General features: G+C 39.8%; 1 protein-coding gene across 1 annotated transcript in view; it reads left to right on the top strand.

Annotated features, from left to right (window-relative positions):
- Positions 1-17,255, top strand: part of LOC140200942 (uncharacterized) — a 292,708-nt gene extending 275,453 nt beyond the window's left edge. Inside the window, exons 4-8 of the mRNA XM_072264586.1 lie at positions 13,203-13,259; positions 13,343-13,429; positions 16,673-16,782; positions 16,898-17,048; positions 17,137-17,255. Coding sequence (XP_072120687.1) covers positions 13,203-13,259; positions 13,343-13,429; positions 16,673-16,782; positions 16,898-17,048; positions 17,137-17,249 — 518 coding nt within the window. The 3' untranslated portion in view covers positions 17,250-17,255. The remainder of the gene's footprint in view (positions 1-13,202; positions 13,260-13,342; positions 13,430-16,672; positions 16,783-16,897; positions 17,049-17,136) is intronic.
- The last annotated feature ends 6,677 nt before the right edge of the window (positions 17,256-23,932 follow it).

Below are 23,932 nucleotides of genomic sequence, written 5' to 3' on the forward strand. Positions count from 1 at the left end.
TCGTCAAGGAGATTTACCATTACTATCAGCAGGGAGAGATGCCATTACTCTCATCAAGGAGAGTTACTATTGCTATCATTAGGGAGAATTACCATTACTCTCATCAGGAAGAGTTACCATTGCTCTCATCAGAAAGAGTTACCATTACTATCATCAGGGAAAGTTTATCATTACTGTCATCAGCGAATGGTTACCATTACTATCACCAGGGAGAGTTACTATTGCTGTCATCAGGGAGAGTTAGCATTACTATCATCAGGGAGAGTTATCATTACAGTCATCAAGGAGTTTTTGCATTACTATCATCAGGGAGAGATACCATTACTCTCATCAGGGAGAGTTACCATTGCTCTCATCATGGAGAATGGTAATTCTCTCTGATGATAGCAACGGTAACTCTCCCTGATGAGAGCAGTGCTAACTCTCTCTGATGTTGTAATGGTAACCATTCCCTGATGAGAATAATGGTAACTCTCACTGATGATGGCAATGGTAATTCTCCCTGATGAGAGTAACGGTAACTGTCCCTGATGATAGTAATAGTAACTCACTCTGATGAGAGCAATCTCTCCCTAATGAGTGCAATGGTAACTCTCCATGTTGAGAGTAATGGTAACTCTCCCTGATGATAGTAAGGGTAACTCTCCCTGATGATAGCAGTGGTAAATCTCCCTGATGATAGCAATGGTAACTCTCTCTGATGATTGCAATGGTAACTCTCCCTGATGATAGTAATGATAACTCTCCTTGATGAGAGTAATAGTAGCTCTCCCTGATGATATAATGTTAAATCTCCTTGATGGCTGTAATGATAACGCTCTCCGATTATAGCAATGGTAACTCTCCCTGATGAGAGTAATGGTAACTCACTCTGATGATAGCAATGGTATCTCTCCCTGATGAGTGCAATGGTAACTCTCCATGATGAGAGTAATGGTATCTCTCCCTGATGATGGTAATGGTAAATCTCCTTGATCACTGTAATGATAACTCTCTCTGATGATAGTAAGGCTAACTCTCCCTGATGATAGCAATGGTAACTCTCCCTGATGATAGCAACGTTAACTCTCCCTGATAAGTGCAATCGTAACTCTCTCTGATGTGGGTAATGGTAACTCTCACTGATGATAGTAATGGTAAATCTCCCTGATGATAGTAATGATAACTCTCCTTGATGAGAGTAATAATAACTATCCCTGATGATTGTAATGGTAAATCTACTTGATGGCTGTAATGATAACTCTCCCTGATGATAGCAATGGTAACTCTCCCTGATGATAGTAATGGAAACTCTCCCTGATGATTGCAATGATAAATCTCCCTAATGAGAGTGATGGTAACTCTCCCTGATGATAGTAAGGGTAACTCTCCCTGATGACAGCAGTGGTAACTCGCCCTGATGATAGCAATGGTAACTCTCTCTTATGATTGTAATGGTAACTCTCCCTGATGAGAGTAATGGTAACACTCTCTGATGCTAGTAATGGTAACCATTCCCTAATGAGAGTAATGGTAACTCTCCCTAATGATAGGAATGGTAACTGTCCCTGATGACAGTAATGATAACTCTCCCTGATAATAGTAATGATAACTGTTCCCTGATGATAGTAATGGTATGTCTCTCTGACGACAGAAATGGTAACTCTCTCTGATGAGATTAATGGTACCTCTCCCTGTTGATAGTAATGGTAAATCTCCTTGATGACTGTAATGGTAACTCTCTCTGGTGGTAGCAATTTTAAATCTCCATGATGAGAGCAATGGTAACTCTCCCTGATGAGAGTAATGCTAACTCTCCCTGATGAGAGTAATGGTAACCATTCCCTGATGATAGTAATGCTAACTCTCTCTGGTGGTAGCAATTTTAAATCTCCATGATGAGAGCAATGGTAACTCTCCCTGATGAGAGTAATGGTAACTCTCCCTGATGAGAGAAATGGTAACTCTCTCTGAGGCTAGTAATGGTAACCATTCCCTGATGAGAGTAATGGCAACTCTCCCTGATGATAGCTATGGTAACTCTCCCTGATGATAGTAATGGTAACTCTTCCTGATGAAAGTATTGATAACTCTCCCTGATGAGAGCAATGGTAACACTCTTTCATGATAGCAATGGTAACTCTCCCTGATGAGAGCAATGGTAACTCTCCCTGATGTTGTAATGGTAAACATTCCCTGATGAGAATGATGGTAACTCCCGCTGATGATAGCAATGGAAACTCTCCCTGATGAGAGTAATGGTAACTCTCTCTGATGGTAGCAATGATAACTCTGCTTGATGAGAGTAATGGTAACTCTACCTGATGATAGTAATGGTAACTCTCCCTGATGAGAGTAATGGTAACTCTCCCTGATGTTGTAATGGTAACCATTCCCTGATGAGAATGATGGTAACTCGCGCTGATGATAGTAAGGGTAACTCTCCCTGATGAGAGTAATGGTAACTGTTCCCTGATGATAGTAATGGTAAATATCCCAAGGGAGTAATGATATCTCTCCCTGATGAGAGTATTGGTATCTCTCCCTAATGATAGCAATGGTAACTGTCCCTGATGACAGTAATGATAACTCTCCCTGATAATATAAATGGTAACTGTTCCCTGATGATAGTAATGGTAAACCTCCTTCATGACAGAAATGGTAACTCTCTCTGTTGAGAGCAATGGTAACTCTCTCTGATGCGAGTAATGGTAACTCTCCCTGATGAGAGTAAGGGTAATTCTCCCTGATGAGTGCAATGGTAACTCTCCATGATGAGAGTAATGGTAACTCTCCCTAATGATAGCAATGATAACTCTCCTTGCTGAGAGTAATGGTATCTCTCCCTGTTGATAGTAAAGGTAAATCTCCTTGATGACTGTAATGATAACTCTCTCTGATGATAGTAACTCTATCTGATGACAGTATTGGTATCTCTCTTTGATGATAGTAAGGGTAACTCTCCCTGATGATAGCAATGGTAACTCTCCTTGATGAGAGTATTAGTAACACTCCCTGATGATAGTAATGGTAAATCTCCTTGATGGCTGTAATGATAACTCTCCCTGAAGAGAGCAATGGTATCTCTCCCTGATGATAGCAATGGTAACTCTCCCTGATGAGAGTAATGGTAACTCTCACTGATGATAGCAACGTTAACTCTCCCTGATGAGAGCAATAGTAACTCTCTCTGTTGAGAGTAATGGTAACTCTCACTGATGATAGTAATGGTAAATCTCCCTGATGATAGTAAAGATAACTCTCCTTGATGAGAGTAATAGTAACTCTCCCTGATGATAGTAATGGTAAATCTCCTTGATGGCTGTAATGATAACTCTCCATGATGATAACAAAGGTAAATCTCCCGGTGATAGTAATGGAAAATCTCCCTGATGAGAGCGATGATAACTCCCTGATGAGAATAATGGTTACTCTCCCTGATGATAGTAATGGTAACTCTCTCTGAAGGTAGCAATTTTAAATCTCCATGATGAGAGCAATGGTAACTCTCCCTGATGAGAGTAATGGTAACTCACCCTGATGAGAGTAATGGTAACTCTCTCTGATGCTAGTAATGGTAACCATTCCCTGATGAGAGTAATGATAACTCTCCCTGATGATAGCAATGGTAACTCTCCCTGATGAGAGAAAAGGTAACTCTCTCTGATTCAAGTAATGGTAAACATTCCCTGATGAGAGTAATGGTAACTCTCCCTGATGAGAGTAATGGTAACCATTCCCTGATGAGAGTAATAGTAACTCTATCTGATGAGAGTAATGTTAACTCTCTCTGATGATAGTAAGGGTAACTCTCCCTGATGATAGCAATGGTAACTCTCCTTGATGAGAGTATTAGCAACACTCCCTGATGATAGTAATGGTAAATCTCCTTGATGGCTGTAATGATAACTCTCCCTGAAGAGAACAATGGTAACTCTCCCTGATGATAGCAATGGTAACTCTCCCTGATGAGAGTATTGGTAACTCTCACTGATGATAGCAACGTTAACTCTCCCTGATGAGAGCAATGGTAACTCTCTCTGATGAGAGTAATGGTAACTCTCCCTGATGAGAGTAATGGTAATCATTCCCTCTTGAGAGTAATGGTAACTCTATCTGATGAGAGTAATGGTAACTCTCTCTGATGACAGTAAGGGTAACTCTCCCTGATGATAACGATAGCAACTCTCCTTGATGAGAGAGTAATAGTAACTCACCCTGATGATAGTAATGGTAAATCTCCTTGATGGCTGTAATGATAACTCTCCCTGATGAGAGCAATGGTATCTCTCCCTGATGATAGCAATGGTAACTCCCCCTGATGAGAGTAATGGTAACTTTCACTAATGATAGAAACGTTAACTCTCCCTGATTAGAGCAATGGTAACTGTCTCTGATGAGAGTAATGGTAACTCTCACTGATGATAGTAATGGTAAATCTCGCTGATGATAGTAATGACAACTCTCCTTGATGAGAGTAATAATAACTCTCCCTGATGATAGTAATGGTGAATCTCCTTGATGGCTGTATTGATAACTCTCCCTGATGATAGCAATGGTAACTCTCTCTGACGATTGCAATGGTAACTCTCTCTAATGATTGCAATGGTAACTCTCCCTGATGAGAGTAATGGTAACTCTCCCTGATGATAGTAATGGTAACTCTCTCTGATGGTAGCAATTATAAATCCCCATGATGAAAGCAATGGTAACTCTCCCTGATGAGAGTAATGGTAACGCTCCCTGATGAGAGTAATGGTAACTCTCTCTGATGCTAGTAATGGTAACCATTCTCTGATGAGAGTAATGGTAACTCTCCCTGATGATAGCAATGTTAACTCTCCCTGATGATAGTAATGGTAACTCTCCCTGATGAAAGTATTGATAACTCTCCCTGATGAGAATAATGGTAACTCTCACTGATGATAGCAACGTTAACGCTCCCTGATGAGAGCAATGGTAACTCTCTCTGATGCTAGTAATGGTAACCATTCCCTTATGAGAGTAATGGTAACTCTCCGTGATGATAGCAATGGTAACTGTCCCTGATGACAGTAATGAGAACACTCCCTGATGAGAGTAATGGTAACTCTCCCTGATGATAGTAATGGTAACTGTTCCCTGATGATAGTAATGATAAATCTCCCTGATGACACAATTGGTAACTCTTTCTGATGAGATTACTGGCAACTCTCCCTGATGCGAGTAATGGTAACTCTCCCTGATGTTGTAATGGCAACCATTCCCTGATGAGAATAATGGCAACTCTCCCAAATGATAGCAATGGCAATTCTCCCTGATGAGAGTAATGGTATCTCTCCCTGATGATAGTAATGCAAAAACTCCTTGATGACTGTAATGATAACTCTCCCTGATGATAGTAAGGCTAACACTCCCTGATGATAGCAATAGTAACTCTCCCTGGTGATAGTAATGGTAACCATTCGCTGATGATAGTAATGATAACTGTTCCCTAATAATAGTAAAGGTAAATCTGCCTGATGACAGTAATGATAAACTTTCCCTGATGAGAGTAATAGTAAATCTCACAGATGATAGCAACGTTAACTCTCCCTGATCAGAGCAAAGGTAACTCTCTCTGATGAGAGTAATGGTAAATCTCTCTAATGATTGTAATGATAACACTCCTTGATGAGAGTAATAGTAACTCTCCCTGATGATAGTAATGGTAACTCTCCCTGATGATAGTAATGGTAACTCTCCCTGATGATAGTAAGGATAACTCTCCCTGATGAGAGTAATGGTAACTGTTCCCTGATGATAGTAATGGTAAATATTCCAAGAGAATAATGGTAACTCTCCCTGATGAGAGTATTTGTAACTCTCCCTGATTTTAGCAATGGTAACTGTCCCTGATGACAGTAATGATAACTGTCCCTGATAATAGTAATGGTAACTGTTCCCTGATGATAGTAATGGTAACTCTCCCTGATGAGAGTAAGGGTAATCCACTCTGATGTTAGCAACGGTAACTCTCCCTGATGAGGGCAGTGGTAACTTCCTCTGATGAGAGTAATGGTAACTCTCACTGATGATAGCAATGGTAATTCTCCCTGATGAGTGCAATGGTAACTCTCCATGATGAGAGTAATGGTAACTCTCCCTAATGATAGCAAATGTAATTCTCCCTGATGAAAGTAATGGTATCTCTCCCTGATGATAGTAATGCAAAAACTCCTTGATGACTGTAATGATAACTCTCCCTGATGATAGTAAGGCTAACACTCCCTGATGATAGCAATAGTAACTCTCCCTGGTGATAGTAATGGTAACCATTCACTGATGATAGTAATGATAACTGTTCCCTAATAATAGTAAAGGTAAATCTGCCTGATGACAGTAATGATAAACTTTCCCTGATGAGAGTAATGGTAACTCTCACAGACTTACTGTTATCAGTGAATGGTTGCCATTGCTATCATCAGAGAGAGTTACTATTACTCTCATCAGGAAGAGTTACCATTACTATCATCAGAAAGAGTTACCATTACTATCATCAGGGAAAGTTTATCATTACTGTCATCAGGCAAATTTAACTTTACCATTAGCAGTGAACAGTTATCTTTATTATCATCAGGGAATGGTTACCATTACTATCACCAGGGAGAGTTACCATTGCTATCATCAGGGAGAGTTATCATTACAGTCATCAAGGAGTTTTAGCATTACCTTCATCATGGAGAGATACCATTACTCTCGTCAGGGAGAATTACCATTGCTATCATCAGGGAGAGTTACCATTACTCTCACCAGGGAATGTTTGCCATTACAACATCAGAGAGAGTTACCATTACTCTCATCAGGGAGAAGTACCATTGCTATCATCAGAGAGAGTTACCATTACTATCATCAGGGAGTGTTATCATTACTGTCATCAGGGAGAGTTACCCTTACTATTATCAGGGAATGTTTACCATTGCTATGATCAGAGAGAGTTAACATTACTATCATCAGGGTGAGTTACAATTACCCTCATCAGTGAGAGATACCAATACTCTCATCAGAGAGAGTTACCATTTCTGTCATCAGGGAGATTTACCATTACTATCATCAGGGAGCAGTTACCATTGCTATCATCAGGGAGATTTACAATTAATATCATCAGGGAGAATTGCCATTACTCTCATCAGGGAGAGTAACCATTGCTATCATCAGAGAGAGTTACTATTACTCTCATCAGGGAGAGTTAACATAGCTGTCATCAGGGAGAGTTATCATTACTATCATCAGGGAGATTTACCATTACTATCATCAGGGAGAGTAGCCATTACTCTCATCAGGGAGGTTTACCATTACTATCATCAGTGAGAGTTACCATTACTCTCATCAGAGAGAGTTGCCATTGCTCCCATCAGGGAGAGCTTCCATTGCTATCATTAGTGAGAGTTACCATTACTCTCGTCAGGGAATGGTTACCATTACTAGCATCAGAGAGTGTTACCATTACTCTCATTAGGGATATTTAACATTACTCTCATCAGGGAGAGTTATCATTGCTATCAACAGGGAGAGTTTCCATTACTGTCATCAGGGAGATTTACCATTGCTATCATCAGGGAGAGTTATCATTACAGCCATCAAGGAGATTTACCATTTCTATCATCAGGGAGAGTTACTATTACTCTCATCAAGGAGAGTTATCATTACTATCATCAGGGAGATTTACCATTACTATCATCAGTGAGATTTAGTATTACTCTCATCAGAGAGAGTTACCATTGCTCTCATCAGGGAGAGTTAAGGTTGCTATCATCAGTGAGAGTTACCATTACTCTCTTCAGGGAATGGTTACCATTACTAGCATCAGATAGAGTTACCATTACTCTCATTAGGGAGAGTTACCATTACTCTCATCAGGGAATGTTACCATTGCTATCATCAGGGAGCGTTATCTTTGCTATCATCAGGGAGATTTACCTTTACTCTCATCAGGGAGATTTACCATTACTATCATCAGGGAGAGATATCATTACTCTCATCAAGGAGAGTTACCATTGCTATCATGAGGGAGAGTTACCATTACTCTCATCATGGAGAGTTACCATTGCTCTCATCAGGAGGAGGTACCAATGCTATCATCAGAGTGAGTTACCATTACTATCATCAGAGAGTGTTATCGTTACTGTCATCAGAGGCAGTTACACTTACTATTATCAGTCAATGGTTACCATTGCTATCATCAGAGAGAGTTACTATTACTCTCATCAGGAAGAGTTACCATTGCTATCATCAGAAAGAGTTACCATTAGTATCATCAGGGAAAGTTTATCATTAGTATCATCAGGCAGATTTACCTTTACTATTAACATTGAACAGTTATCTTTACTATCATCAGGGAATGGTTACCATTACTATCACCAGGGAGAGTTACCATTGCTATCATCAGGGAGAGTTATCATTACATTCATCAAGGAGTTTTAGCATTACCTTCATCATGGAGAGATACCATTACTCTCATCAGGGAGAATTACTATTGCTATCATCAGGGAGAGTTACCATTACTCTCATCAGGGAGAGATACCATTACTCTCATCAGAGAGAGTTACCATTACTCTCATCAGGGAAAGTTACCATTGCAAGGTAGAATTGCACTTGTTCAGCACTGCTGTGTTTAATTCATGTAATAAACTGAACATGATGAACAGTGGATGTGGTATATTTGGATTTTCAGAAGGCTTTTGACAAGGTCCCACACAGGAGATTAGTGTGCAAACTTAAATCACACGGTATTGGGGGTAAGGTATTGGTGTGGGTGGAGAGTTGGTTAGCAGACAGGAAGCAAAGAGTGGGAATAAACGGTACCTTTTCAGAATGGCAGGCGGTGACCAGTGGGGTACCGCAAGGCTCAGTGCTGGGACCCCAGTTGTTTACAATATATATTAATGACTTGGATGAGGGAATTAAATGCAGCATCTCCAAGTTTGCGGATGACACGAAGCTGGGTGGCAGTGTTAGCTGTGAGGAGGATGCTAAGAGGATGCAGGGTGACTTGGATAGGTTGGGTGAGTGGGCAAATTCATGGCAGATGCAATTTAATGTGGATAAATGTGAAGTTATCCACTTTGGTGGCAAAAATAGGAAAACAGATTATTATCTGAATGGTGGCCGATTAGGAAAAGGGGAGGTGCAACGTGACCTGGGTGTCATTATGCACCAGTCATTGAAAGTGGGCATGCAGGTACAGCAGGCGGTGAAAAAGGCGAATGGTATGCTGGCATTTATAGCGAGAGGATTCGAGTACAGGAGCAGGGAGGTACTACTGCAGTTGTACAAGGCCTTGGTGAGACCACACCTGGAGTATTGTGTGCAGTTTTGGTCCCCTAATCTGAGGAAAGACATCCTTGCCATGGAGGGAGTACAGAGAAGGTTCACCAGATTGATTCCTGGGATGGCAGGACTTTCATATGAAGAAAGACTGGATGAACTGGGCTTGTACTCGTTGGAATTTAGAAGATTGAGGGGGCATCTGATTGAAACGTATAAGATCCTAAGGGATTGGACAGGCTAGATGCAGGAAGATTGTTCCCGATGTTGGGGAAGTCCAGAACGAGGGGTCACAGTTTGAGGATAGAGGGGAAGCCTTTTAGGACCGAGATTAGGAAAAACTTCTTCACACAGAGAGTGGTGAATCTGTGGAATTCTCTGCCACAGGAAACAGTTGAGGCCAGTTCATTGGCTATATTTAAGAGGGAGTTAGATATGGCCCTTGTGGCTATGGGGATCAGGGGGTATGGAGGGAAGGCTGGGGCAGTGTTCTGAGTTGGATGATCAGCCATGATCATAATAAATGGCGGTGCAGGCTCGAAGGGCCGAATGGCCTACTCCTGCACCTATTTTCTATGTTTCTATGTTTCTGTGATGGTACAGAGAATAATTTTCAAGTTTGCAGATGAGACAAAACTTAGGCATGCAGTATTAATAGTGAGTAACAAAGGTTTAAAAGGCACACTGTTAGAAAGGAAAAACATACAAAGTGATATATTGTGGTATGAAAAGTAAACAGACCATGAATGGTAGATGGCACAATTTTAAACAAATTGAAAGAGTTGGTTAGAGAGCATGATGAGGGATGTAGAGAGAGAGAGACCAATAATCTTTTTGCACAAGTTACTGAAAATTATAAAATTGGATACTAATTGGTAAATTAGCATATTATATTCAATGATTTATAAACAGAAGCAAAATATTAAAGTCTAGAGAATTCTAGAAGACATTTTAGTAAGCAAATGGGAGCTTATGGGAAAAGAACCCGACTAGGTGACTGATCTTTTCTTGGTGCATAACGATTAGTGTATTACTTTACAGTGCCGGCCATCACCAAATCCTGCTGCTGCAAGTATGTTCTCGCCGTTACTCTGTGGATTTCCTCTGGGTGCTCCAGTCTGCTCTCACTTTCCAAAGACGTACGGTTAGGGTTAGTGATTTGTGGTCATGCTCTGTTGTTTGCAGAAGCATAGCGACCCTTGCAGGCTGTCAAGCTCAATCCTCATTGATCTGATTTGACACATCAATGCATATTGTTTGATGTATGTGTCACAAATAAAATTAACAAAGCCATTCTTTTTAGTGGGAGAACATCTAGCAAACCGATAGCTCCTTAAGTTTTAAAATGGGTATGATAAGGACGAGAATGGACCTTTGGGGAGAGTATTAAATTGGGGTAGGGCAAAATACTAGTATTAGGCAGGAACTTGGAAGAGTTAATTGAGATTAGCTGCTTGTAGGCAAGTCCACATCTGACATGTGGAAGGTGTTCAAAAGCCAAGTATACAGAGTTCAGGACAGGTATGTTTCAGTCAGAAGGAAGGGCTAGGATGGCAAGGTCAGAGAACCTTAGATGTCATGAAGGTAGTGAATTTAATCAAGAAAAAATAGGAAGTGTATGAAAGGATTAAGAAAGGTAATCAGAAACTAAACAGATGCTTTGAAGATTATAAAAAAAGCTAGGGAAGCAGTCAAGCAAGGAATTGGGAGAGCTATAAGGGACCATAAAAAGACTTTGCAAGTAGGATATTGATGAGAAACTCAAAGCATGCCATATTTGCACCAAGAGCAAGAGGAAAACTAGGGAACAGATTAAATCAATCCTGCTTGGACACGGATCAAGTGGGTGAGATCATAAATCAGTACATCAGTACTTTACATCAGTATTTACCAAATAGAGGAATGGGGAAGATGGGGAAATCAGTGTGGAGTGTGCTAACATGCTACACAAGCATCAGCTAGTGAACAGAGGACATGGTCCACTCTCACCAGTGTCAGCTCAAGAAGACGAGGAAGGACACCATTTCAACTGGACAACAGGCAGAGTCTTGATTCAAGCAAGAACAATAAAAGAACAAGAATTTCTTGAAGCATGGTTCTCTGCAGAAGAATCCATCAACGAACTCATCAACATAGATCTGGTATATGAACCCTTACGGGGAAAAGAAAAACAACAACACCACAATAAATGAGTTGCCAGTAATCTTGGCATCTGGACAGCAAAGAAAACATTTCTAACAGACCTCCCTCAAAGCTTGCCAATCAGACCTTCTACTGCTAAACGGTTCACAATGTTTTGAACCAGCCAACCAGATTATGACATCTAATCAATATACATTCGGACCCTGGAGGAGTATATAAGCCAGCATTCTGAGAAGAGAACACCCTCAACTGTGCATTTGATTGAAACTGAAACATCTGCAAGCATTTTGCCAAGCTTGGTGATCAACCAAACTTCCAAATAACCAACTGGAGCTACTAATATTCCACAATATTTCAAGCAGAATCCATTATTATTCTTTTCATTGGACTTGTTATAGAGCCATATAGCACAGAAACAGGCTCTTCAGCCCTTCTACCGTCAAGTACTTATCTATACAAGTGTTTTTTTTTACCCAATGATTGACCTGTGGCCTATAATGTCTTGGCAAATCAAAAGATTCTTCTTTGACTTTGTGAGAGTACCTTCCTCCAGGATCTTCCACAGATCCCCACTTAACTGCTATTCCTAACTTTAATCCTATACTCACTGTTTCAGACACTACTTTCATGGAGAAAGTTTCTTACTATCTATCTATGCCTCTCAAATATCCCTTCTTCAATGTAAATGTTAGATTGGCTATTCACTAGTTCTTAGATCCTGCACCAAATTTGCGTAATTGAATCTTTTTTTTCATGGCATCATTTCAGGTGTATTGTAACCTTTCAAGACCAAGGATTTTACTTGTTCATCTTATACATATATCTAATATTTAAATGCAGTTTCATTGCTTCTCTTGTGATCTCCCGATGCAATGCATATTTCATCTTTCTGTGGTTTAATCTCATTTATGGGCTATTTAATGATACCAATTCATTTAATGTGTTCAGTTCTTCCCAATTTCCTTTGAAATTATGCAACCTTTTTAATTTCCCAAATGTCCATGTACTTTATGTACCCCTCCTTACCTACCCTCAATATTTGTACCCTTTTAAAATGTTGTTGGATGCAGGAGTTGTCAGTGGGTAGACCAACATTTATTGTTGATCCAGAATGGCTGAGAACATAATGGTGGTGAATTTGCTTCTTGAATGTGGTGTATGGATGCTCTGGTCATTGAGTATGGAGGTCCAAGTATTAATCCCCAAAGCAATGAAGTAATGGAGATAGAGTTCCAAGTTAGAAAGTTTATGTGTGTGTGGCCCTCCACTGGTCGAGGTCAACTATGGTACATTCTAGCTACCTATGTTGTTGGTGCATCTCTGCCTGTTGGAAGAAGGGCATATTGGGGAGCTTTTGCTGATATAGACAAAACTATTGTACACAAATTAGATTTTGCAGATGTTATAGACTACCACAACCATGCATTGCCACCGGAGAAAATGAAGGTGAATTCCCTCTTCATGGCATTCTGTTTCTGGAAGATGTTGAGTTCCTTGCATGTGTTTTATCACAAAATAGCCGATGGGCTGATTATTCCCAAAAATTTTTATTTTGCGCCTTAGATTTCCAGGTTTCGGACTTCTATTTTTCTTTTGACTTGGCATTTTCCATCAGTTTTTGTCCTTTTATATATAAATTGAATTGTACTTAATCAGGACAGGTAATTTTTAAACAGAATATAAATTGAGAGTAACTTACCCTGAGTTATCAAATACATTCCGCTTGTTGGTATTTGTGTTAAAATCAATGAATGTCACTCACTATATATATTGGACTTTTATTTCTTTTATTTTAGTGCAGCATTCCTGCGTGCAATTGATTGCTACAAATTATCAAATGGCGTTTGTGAAAGGTAATTTTAATTAATAAGTTCTAATGCTGCAATTGCTCCCTGCATTTAAACTGAATTCTAATAGTGTCTTTATGAATTCTTAGCAAGTGATTGCTCAAGACATTTGTATGGAAAGTCACAACCAATCTGTAAAACTAAACGAAGATATGTTTCAAGCAAAGATGGCAAACGTAAGTATCTAAATTATAGTCAATTATATGAATAATATTGACAGAAAGTTAGTGATAAAATGTAGACTTACACCCATGCAATGAAGCATTTTGAACTTGTATGGAAAATAGATAATCTGCTACCTTTTTGAGGTTAGATTTACAGCAATGCATGAGATTAAACTCTTTTACAATAACGTTTAGGCTATTCGTGTTGCTGTGAAACAATCTTATATAGACACAAGTATAAAATGTATATCACATTAAAATGCATCTTGCAGACTTGTCAGTATCATGCTCATCTATGATCAGAACAAAACGAAGTTTTAAACGTTTTGACTGGAGCTTTGCACTACTGAAAATGTTTTATTTCATTTGTCACTGAAGCATTCAGTTATTTGGTAATGATCTGGTTTACTGGTATTTGAAGGTAAATGAACGTCTTGCTATATGTAAAAAAGTACCATACATTTAAATCTCTTTCTTCCTTTTCAGAAAGGTTAACGTTGGTGCTAGTTTTGAATTTAATCAAAATTATTGATAATGGCATATGATCCAAAATATAGTTTAGGACAAACATAAAGAAAAAAAAACATGAATTGAATTTCTCACAGTTACACTAAAGAAGAACATAAGAACTCAGGAAAAATAAATAAGAATAAATCACTTATCCCTCAAGCCTGCCCTGTCATTCAATAGAATCATAGCAGCTCTAAATCTGGCCTCAGTTTTGCTAACCATAGCCCTCAGTTCCTCAGTGCTTCAAAAAGTTATCTGGATCATTTTCAATAATCTTCAGCCTCCAATTACTCCCTGTAGGAAGAAATCTTAATGCATTTTGTTTTTAAATTGACTTAAAGCAATGCTTTCTTGATCAAGAATTTTCCACCTGTGAAAGAATCTCAACATCTACAACTTATGACCACTTCAAAGACTTGAATATAGAGCATTGAACATTGTAGCACCAAAACAGGGCCTTGGCCCACAATGTTATGCCAAATGAATAAACCTAGTGATATCTCATCCCTTCTGCTTGCACATAGTCCATATTCCTCTATTTTCTGTATATTCATGTGCCTATCTAGGAACTTCTTATTGCCTCTGCATTTCTACCTCACAAAGAACTCAGCCCCAGCAATCTCATCTCTTGCCTCTCTCAATAACCCAGTGTTTATCACATTAGGTTCTGGGGTCTTATCCACCTTCATCTTTTTAAAGAAACTCAACACCAGCCCGTTCTTTATCTATAAATGCCCTAGTATATTATAACTTCAAAACTGATCTCATTCTCCTCTGCATCATTCTCCTTAGTAAATATTTATTTACTGAAGTGCTTATTTAGGATCTCACCAACATTCTCTGATTCTTAGAATGTTCCCACTTTTACCACTGAGAGGCCCTACCCTCTCCTTAGTTATTCTCTTGCTCTTGGTTATTTAGAGATTTCTAACAATCATTGCTGCTCATAGTAGGCAACTTTGCTGTCTCAGGAATTAGCCTGGTTGATCTCTTCCGGACTGCCACCAATACTTGTAAATCCTTCCTTAAGTAAGGAGGTTGTCATAGAGTTTAAAAAGAAACTTCTTTCTGGATTAACAATTTTGCCAATTTGCCCCTCTAATGTCTGGTTAACAAGTGACCGTGCATGAAAATGGTGGCACTGTACCACAGCAGATAATGCTACTTCACGCTTTGAATATTTGAGGTTTGATTCTGGCCTCCAGTGCCCCTGTTGGTATTTGCAGCTTCTCTCTCTGACTACATAGGTTTCTTCTGAGTGCTGTAGTTTTCTGCCACATTGTAATTGCATGCTGATGGATAGCTGAATTCACAGCTGTTATTATCTCCTGCCTGTGGGTAGGAGAGGCTCTGTCAATATGGAGATTTGTAAGTAACAGAATGGATGGGATTGTTGTGAGAGCAGCATAGATTTAACCTTGTCGATGATGTTATAAACCTCTCTGAGGTCACTCCTCATTCTCCTGCACTCCAGGGTATAAAGATCCAGTGTGGCATATTGTTTCCTCATGTACCTTAATATTTATCTTTAAATAGTCACCAGGTTGATTCCTGGAAGAGGGATACTGTAGATAGAGGGAGCGGGACTAGTTTATCTAACTTGTCAAGCAGATTGGGTTTACAGAATTAGAAATTATTTCACTGAAACAAGCAACATTCTTACAGGGCTTCACGGGGAAGGTACCAAAATGATATTTCATGTGGCTGGAGTACTTATAGACAACAGCTCCAGAATCAAAATAAAGGGTTTGTCATTCAGGTAAGAGATCAGGAGAAACTTCTTCGACCAGTGGACAGTATTTCTGGAGGTCTCCATCCAAAAGAGCAGTTAAGGTTCAGTCACTGAATTTCTTTTGGATAGATAGACATCATTTTTTTATACATTAAGGAAATCAGAGGGATATGAGTGAGCGAGGTTAGTGGTGCTGGGTGTCTACAGTACTGTGGGTTTCACAGATGATGCAGCAAGCATGATGAGCCGAGGGGCCTACGCTCTTCTCTTATGTTCATTTCTTATTAGAACCAGACTTAATTTTGAGAAAGTCTGTGTAATCTACAAGTGATTGAGAATCTATGGCATGAGATCACAAAGTACTTGTCCACAGTTACACCAACATGTTAGCAATATTTTTCAAGGTGTCACATTGTAGGAACTTAAATTATTTGTTTTTGTAATTGAAAATTGAGATGGCTACAGAGTGCTGCCTCTTTTAGATTATATATGCTGCACTTATTGAGTACTTTTTAATAAATACGTAACTTAAACCACAACCATTTAGCTACTGGTAATTTACAGTTGACTCAACAAAATGAGCAATCCCTTTGTTCCTCCTACTCTTCTTCCTCTCTATACGTTTGTACTTTCCTGACTGTCCTTGCTTCAATCATTTGGGTAAAAGGAGATCAGTTTGGATTTTTGGCCAGTGCAGATGAGGCTGAACATTTTGTTTTTGTCTTTGAAAGTAAAAGAGGAATGTGATGTATAACGCTTGTGTTTTGTATCAGAGTAAAATGGAAAATGTCATCCAACATCTACAGGTGGACGTTCCATCTGGGATTACAAAGCTGAATTACAGAAGGGGAACCTTAAAATGCACTGTTTTTGATTTAAGGAGGAGTACTGGGATCTATTGCAATTTCTCTACAAAGTGTGGCATCTTCCTCAGATTCTTTACTTTCTCTCAAACAAACAAGCAAACCTCACGCAAAATTCACTCATGAGTTTTATTTGAAATTGTTTAGCAGAAGTGACAGCAGTCCCTTGGATTCTTAGCTTGAAAAGAGGAAATGCTCTTGACAAAGAAGGTAACAAGATCTCAGTCAAAGAAGCTGGCTACTTTCTGGTGTACAGTCAGGTAGGTTAAACAGAATCATATTTTTATCACTAACATATGATGTGATTTTTCTTTATCCTAAGAATCACAATGAGATCTAGCAGGTACACTGATTTATTATGTTTTCAAATGATAGGTTTGGTATAAAGACAATACTTTTACAATGGGACATTTTATCCAGAGAAGAAGGGCAAGCAGTGTGGGTGATGAGCCACGTACTGTAATTCTATTTCGATGCATTCAAAACATGTCTGCCTGCTGTCCAAATAGTTCTTGCTTCACAGCTGGTAAGGATTTGTTTTGCTCTTCACCTTTTTGGTTATCACATTCTCTGTTTCTGTCACAATTGTTGATCAACCATTTCTTTTCAATCAGGTATTGCAAAACTTGAAGCGGGAGATGAACTTGAACTTGTGATACCTCGAATTCAAGCACAAATTGCCTTAACTGGTGATGGGACATTTTTTGGGGCAATAGAACTGCTCTAACTGTTGGCCAATGCAGTAAAGGCAAAGTGGTTATTGTTGTTGGAATAAAACAATGAGGAGTATAAAAATGAGAATGTTAGCATCTGGTTCCTTCATATTTTATGATGTATATTTTAGGACATTGATGTAAGCATAATTCTCTTTAATGAAATTTATAAACTGGAAATGAAGAATTGTGCTGGAACTGTTTTTTTATGTTTTTAATGTGTAATATGTCAAATGGTTTTAACTGTGCAGTGCATCACAATTGGTTTCTTTTTTAAATTAAGTTATTCACTTATAAACAAAATGGATTATCACAATCCGGAGAAAATAATTTTATGTAATGGTGCAATGTGGGTATCACTCTCATTGTGGCAAGTGCTTTTTAAAAATATTGTTCATTTGATTGTTTGTAGCTGTATAACTAGATTTAGACAAATAAATACCATTGTGCTGTGCAACATTTTGTCTACTATATGGTACTAACTTATTAAAAGCCTATTACTAGACATAATGTAGTACATTTCCAGATTTACCAAATTTTAGGTCCTTCTCTGTATGGCCTGCATTTGTGTAGATATCACTGGTAGTATGCAATAATATTAAATGACTTGAAGTTAATTTTTGATATCATTCGCCTAAAATCATTCTGCACAAACAAAACAATAAAGAGTCTTTTAATACACTGAAACTGACCTTTCTCAGTATTGCTAAAGTGATCGGACCTTAAATAGGTTGCTGCTGGAGGACCCAGGATAAGACTGTCTCATTGTGCTGATTTTAGTCGATTAAATAACACCAGCCATGTGTGTTCACAAAGTCAACACCATCACTCAAATTCTTATTAGCTGGCTTGAAGTTACAGGTGATATGTTGAGTGGTGCTGCTGTCTCAGAGTTCAACATTGTTTGAGGCAAACATTAAATTCAGAGCCTAACTTCAGTGCCTAACCTGAATATACAGAGTTAGACAGTGCAATGCCTGATTAAGTAGGTAGAATACAAACCAGGGAGAAGAACTAGGATATCACTCTACACCATTCAATCTCTGGCTGTGGGAGGCTCTGTCCATGAGAAATGCAGTTGAATATTGAGTGTTTGTCCTCACAGCAGTAAAGAGATGAAGAAAACTGAACAGTAAATATAATAACATAATAAGTCTAGATTTTAGAAATTACCATATTTTGACAATATTATTGGTAATAATTGATACATAGTTCAGTCAATGTACAAAGTTTGTGACATCTTAACTGTGATAATATGCTCTCTTAATACAAGTTATTTTTTTTTTGTAACTTAATCCTGCAGGTATTGAAGATCTGAAACAATAACTCTGTCTTACCTGCTGAGAACTTCCAGCATTTTCTATTTTTATTTAATTCTTCCATTTTGTTGGGAAGGTGCCAAGTTGGCATTGTACTGAACCAGCTAGGACAGAGGCACTGCAAGTTCTGGAGTGCAGATCCTTAGTACCACAGCAGGGATAATGTGTGGATTCATAGCTTTCACAGTGTCTTTGTTTGTTGAAATCATATGTCTGGCTTCTATGATAGACACTGGAGCTAGTGTCTGAATTTAATGTTTGCTCAAACCATGCTGAGCTTTGGGAAAGCTGAGACATATCACTTGTTTTGCATTTCTGCCCCAAAAATAGTTGCAAATGCTTCAATATAGCCTACAGGTTCAGATTGCGGAGGACTACAACTCACTAATCTTGACAATGTTCAATATGAAGCTGTGTGCCTTTATAGGATCTAAAGTTACTGTTGAGAATTCCAAGACCACTCCTTTCCACGTTCTCGCATGTACTGTATGTGTGAGGGCTGCGTGAATCACTTTGACATATGACAGCGCAGGTAGGATGATAATTAAGACAGTGTGGGATATGGGACTTCAGGGTGCCTAACAGTCCAGATGGCTACATCTGCAGGAGGTGCAGCTAATTTCAGCTCATGGCTGGCGAGGTCAAGGAACTGGAGCTGGAGTTGGATGTAGTCAGGATCATCCAGAAGGTTGAAAACTTCACAGATGAGTTTCTTATTGAGGTGGTCATATCCAGGCTGCAGGCTTCAGATAGTAGATGGGTGACCACCAGGAGAAGTAAGGGCAGTAAGCAGCTAGTGCAGAGTTCCCCTGTGGCCATTCCCCTCAGCAACACTTTGGATACTGCTGGGGGGGTGGGGGGAATATGATCAGCAGCAGCTGGCTCTGAGGCTCAGCAGAGAAGGGTAAGGTCAACTAGAGTGATAATGGTAAGAGACTTGATAGTTAGGAGGTTATACAGGAGATTCTGTGACCAGGGAAAATGGTGTGTTGCCTACCAGGATGCCTCAGAGTGGCTGCAGAAGTAGGGCTGAACAGCCAGAGGTTGTGGTGTACATTGGCACCAAAGACATAGGTAGAACGTGGGAAGTGGTCTTGTGCCGTGAGTATAGGGAGTTAGGGAAGAGGCTGAAGAGCAGGATTTCCAAGGACTTTCAAGACTCTGAATTGCTCCCAGTTCCACATGCTGATCAGGGCAGGAATAGGATAATAGTACAGGTGAATGAGTGGCTGAAGGGGGTATTGCAGGGGGTTGGTTTCAGATTTCTGGATTACTGGAATCTCCTGGGGAAGATGCAACCTTTACAAAAGCTCAGATTTCACCTGAACCCAAGGGGGACCAATATCCTAGCAAGCAGGTTTACTAGAACTGTTGGGAAAGGTTTAAGCTAATTTGGCAGGGAGATGGGAACTGGCATGATAGAGCTGAGGACAGGGCAGTTGATATATACCCGAATCCAAGGAGGTCCTATATCCCTGTGGGCAGGTTGGCTAGAGTTATTCGGGAGGCTTTAAACTAATTGGCAAGGAGATGGGACCAGGGTGATAGGAGGCAGTTGGTTTACAAACAGAGGCAATGTGTAGTGAGACTCCCAGCAAAGAGAGGCTGATGTTAGGGCAAAGTTTCAGTCAACAGGATGAGTTGCAATGTAAAAGACAGACAAAATCGAAAAGGGTGATGAATACAGGACTGAAGGTGTTCTATTTGTTAGCACACAGAATACGGAATAAGGTAGATGGACTTGCAGCACAGTTGCAGATTGGCATGTATGATGTTGCAGGATTGCTGAATCATGGCAGAAGGAAGATTACAGCTGGGAGCTCAATGTCTAAGGTTAGACGTTTAACAAAAGAACAGGCAGATAGGTAAAGGGGAGGCATGGCTCTGTTGGTTTAAAAAAAATGAAATCAAATCATTAGAAAATGTTGGCATAGGGTCAGAAGGTGGTGACTCATTGTGGGTAGAGCTAAGGAAATGCAAGGGTTAAAAGACCCTGATTGGGGTTGTATACAGTCTCCCAAACAGTGATAAGGATGTGGTCTACAAATTACAGTGGGAGTTAGAAAAAGCATGCCAAAAGGGAAATGTTACAACGGTCATGGGAGATTTCAATATACAGGTGGATTAGGAAAATCAGGTTGGTGTTGGATCCCAAGAGGGGGAATTTCCAGAATGCCTACGAGATGGCATTTTGGAGCAGCTCGTGGTTGAGCCCACCTGGGGCTCAGCTATTCTAGATTGGGCATTGTATAATGAACCAGAATTGATTAGAGAGCTTAAAGTAAAAGAAACATTAAGGGGAAAGTGATCATAATATGATCAGGTTCACCCAAAAGTTTGAGAAGGAGAAGTTAAAGTCAGATGTGTCAGTATGACAGTGGGGTAAAGGGAATTACAGAAGCTTGAGAGAGAAGTTGGCCAGAATTGATTGGAAAAGAACACTGGCAGGGATGATGGCAGAACAACAATGGCTGGAATTTCTGGAAACAATTTGGAAGACACAGGATATATACTGGTACATCCCGAAGCGGAAGAAGTATTCTAAAGGCAAGGTGACACTACTGTCGTTATCAATGGAAGTCAAAGTCAACATGAAAGCTGAAGAGAGGGCATACAATAAAGCAAAAATTAGAGGATTGGGAAGCTTTTAAAAACCAACAAAAGGCAACAAAAAAGTCACTAAGAAGGTAAAAAGGAAATACAAAAGTCAGCGAGCCAATAATACTAAAGAAGATACCGGAAGCTTCTTCAGACACATAAACATATATATGGGGTGGCACGGTATGTGTAGTTAACAGAATGTTTTGCGGTTCATTTCCCACCACTACCTATAAGGAGTTTGTTCGTTCTCCCCGCGATGCATGGATTTCCTCGTGGTTCCTGACAAATCTGTTAGAATTCTTTTAAGAAAGAACAGGATAGGCAAGGCAGAGTTGGTTGATGTGGTGTACTTGGATTTTCAGAAGGCCTTTGACAAGGTACCACACATCAGGCTGCTTAACAAGCTACGAGTCCATGGTATTACAGGGAAGATTCTAGCATGGATAAAGCAGTGACTGAGTGGCACGAGGCAAAGAGTGGGAATAAAGGGATGCATATCTGGTTGGCTGCCAATGACTAGTGGTGTTCCACAAGTGGCTGTGTTGGGACCAATTCTTTTTCTGTTATATGTCAGTGATTTGGATAATGGAATTGATGGCTTTGTTGCAAAGTTTGCAGACAATATGAAGATGTAGGTGGAGATACAGGTAGTTTTGAGGAAACAGGCTACAGAAGGATTTAGACAGATTAGGAAACTAGGCAAAGAAGTGGCAGATGGAATACAGTATAGGGAAGTGTATGGTCATGCATCTTGGAAGAAGAAATGAAAGGGTCAACTTTTTTCTAAGTGGAGAGAAAATACAAAAATCTGAGGCGCAGATGGATTTAGGAGTCTTTGTGCAGGATTTCCTAAAGGTTAACTTGCAGGTTGAGTCTGCGGTGAGGAAGGCAAATGCGATGTTAGCAATCATTTCAAGAGGACTAGAATATAAAAGAAAAGATGTAATGTTGAGACTTTATAAAGCACTGGTGAGGCCTCACTTGGAGTATTGTGAGCAGTTTTATGACCATAAGCCATAGGAGCAGAATTAGGCCATTTGGCCCATCAAGTCTGCTCTACCATTCAATCATGGCTGATCCTTTTTTTTCTCCTCCTCAGCCTCACTTCCTGGTCTTCTCCCCATAACCTTTGATGCCATGTCCAGTCAAGAATCTATCAAGTTCTGCCTTAAATATACCCACAAACCTGGCCTCCAGAGCTGCATGTGGTAATAAATTCCACAAATTCACCACCCTCTGGCTAAAAATATTTCTCTGCATCTCTATTTTAAATAGGTGCTCCTCTATCCTGAGGCTGTACCCTCTTGTTCTAGACTCCCAACCATGAGAGTTTCCCCCACCTTTCCACATCTTCCATGTCTAGACCTTTCGACATTAGAAAAGTTTCAATGAGATTCCCCCCTCACCCTTCCAAATTCCAGCGAGTACAGACCCAGAGCTATCAAATGTTCCTCATATGATAAACCTTTCATTCCCGGAATCATCTTTGTGAACCTCCTCGCGACCCTCTCCAATGCCAGCACATCTTTTCTTAGATGAGGAACACAAAACTGTTCACAACACGCAAAGTGAGGCCTCACCAGTGCCTTATAAAGCCTCAGCATCACATCCCTGCTCTTGTATTCTAAATCTCTTGAAATGAATACTAACATTGCATTTTTCTTCCTCACCACTGACTCTACCTACAAGTTAAACTTTAGGTTGTTCTGCACAAGGTCTCCCAAGTGCCTTTGCATCTCAGATTTTTAGATTTTCTCCCCATTTAGAAAATAGTCTGGACATTTATTTCTTCTACTAAAGTGCACAACCATGTATCTTCCAATCAACAGGAATTCTGCAGATGCTGGAAATTCAAGCAACACACATAAAAGTTGCTGGTGAACGCAGCAGGCCAGGCAGCATCTCTAGGAAGAGGTGCAGTCACGTTTCAGGCCGAGACCCTTCATCAGGACTAACTGAAGGAAGAGTGAGTAAGGGATTTGAAAGTTGGAGGGGGAGCTTCCAATGTTGTATTTCATTTGCCACTTTCTTGCCCATTCTTCTAATTTTTCTAAGTCCCTCTGCAGCTTACCTGTTTCCTCAAGGCACTTTTTCTTAGAAAGGATGTGCTGAAACTGGAGAGGGTTCAAAGGGGTTTCATGAAAATGATTCCAGGAGTAAACTGCTCGTCATATGAAGAGCATTTGATGGCTGTATTCACTGGAATTTTGAAGAATGAGACAATTCATTGAAGTCACCCATGGAATGGTGAAAGGGCTTGATAGAGTGGATGTGGAGAGGATGTTTCCTCTGGTGGGGGTGCCTAAGACCAGAAGGCACAGCCTCAGAATGGAGAGGTGTCCTCTGGCTCTTCAGCCAGAGAGTGTTAAGTCGGTAGAGTTCTTTGCCACAGGCAGCTGTGTATAACTTTTATGTATATTTAAGGCAGAGGTTGATAGATTCTTGTTTGGTCAGGACATGAAGGGATACGGGGAGAGGGCAGGAGATTGGGGCTAAGAGAGAAAATGGATCAGCCATGATGAAACGGCAAAGCAGACTCGATGGACCGAATGTCCTAATTACAAATTTTCCATTAATGCACAACAATGATGTTTGTAATGAGTCTTGTAAACTAGTTACTGATTATACATTGCTCTCTCCCTTTGCCTAAGGATTAGTAACCTTACATTTTAGTTACATAAAATTATATTCATCAGTTACATGATTTCACAATATAATAATATATACAGAAAGTAAAACATTTATAAAGCTAAACTGCCTCTAGATGTGTCGTCAGA

Source organism: Mobula birostris, chromosome 7, assembly GCF_030028105.1.
Source record: "Mobula birostris isolate sMobBir1 chromosome 7, sMobBir1.hap1, whole genome shotgun sequence".
Lineage (NCBI taxonomy): Eukaryota > Metazoa > Chordata > Chondrichthyes > Myliobatiformes > Myliobatidae > Mobula > Mobula birostris.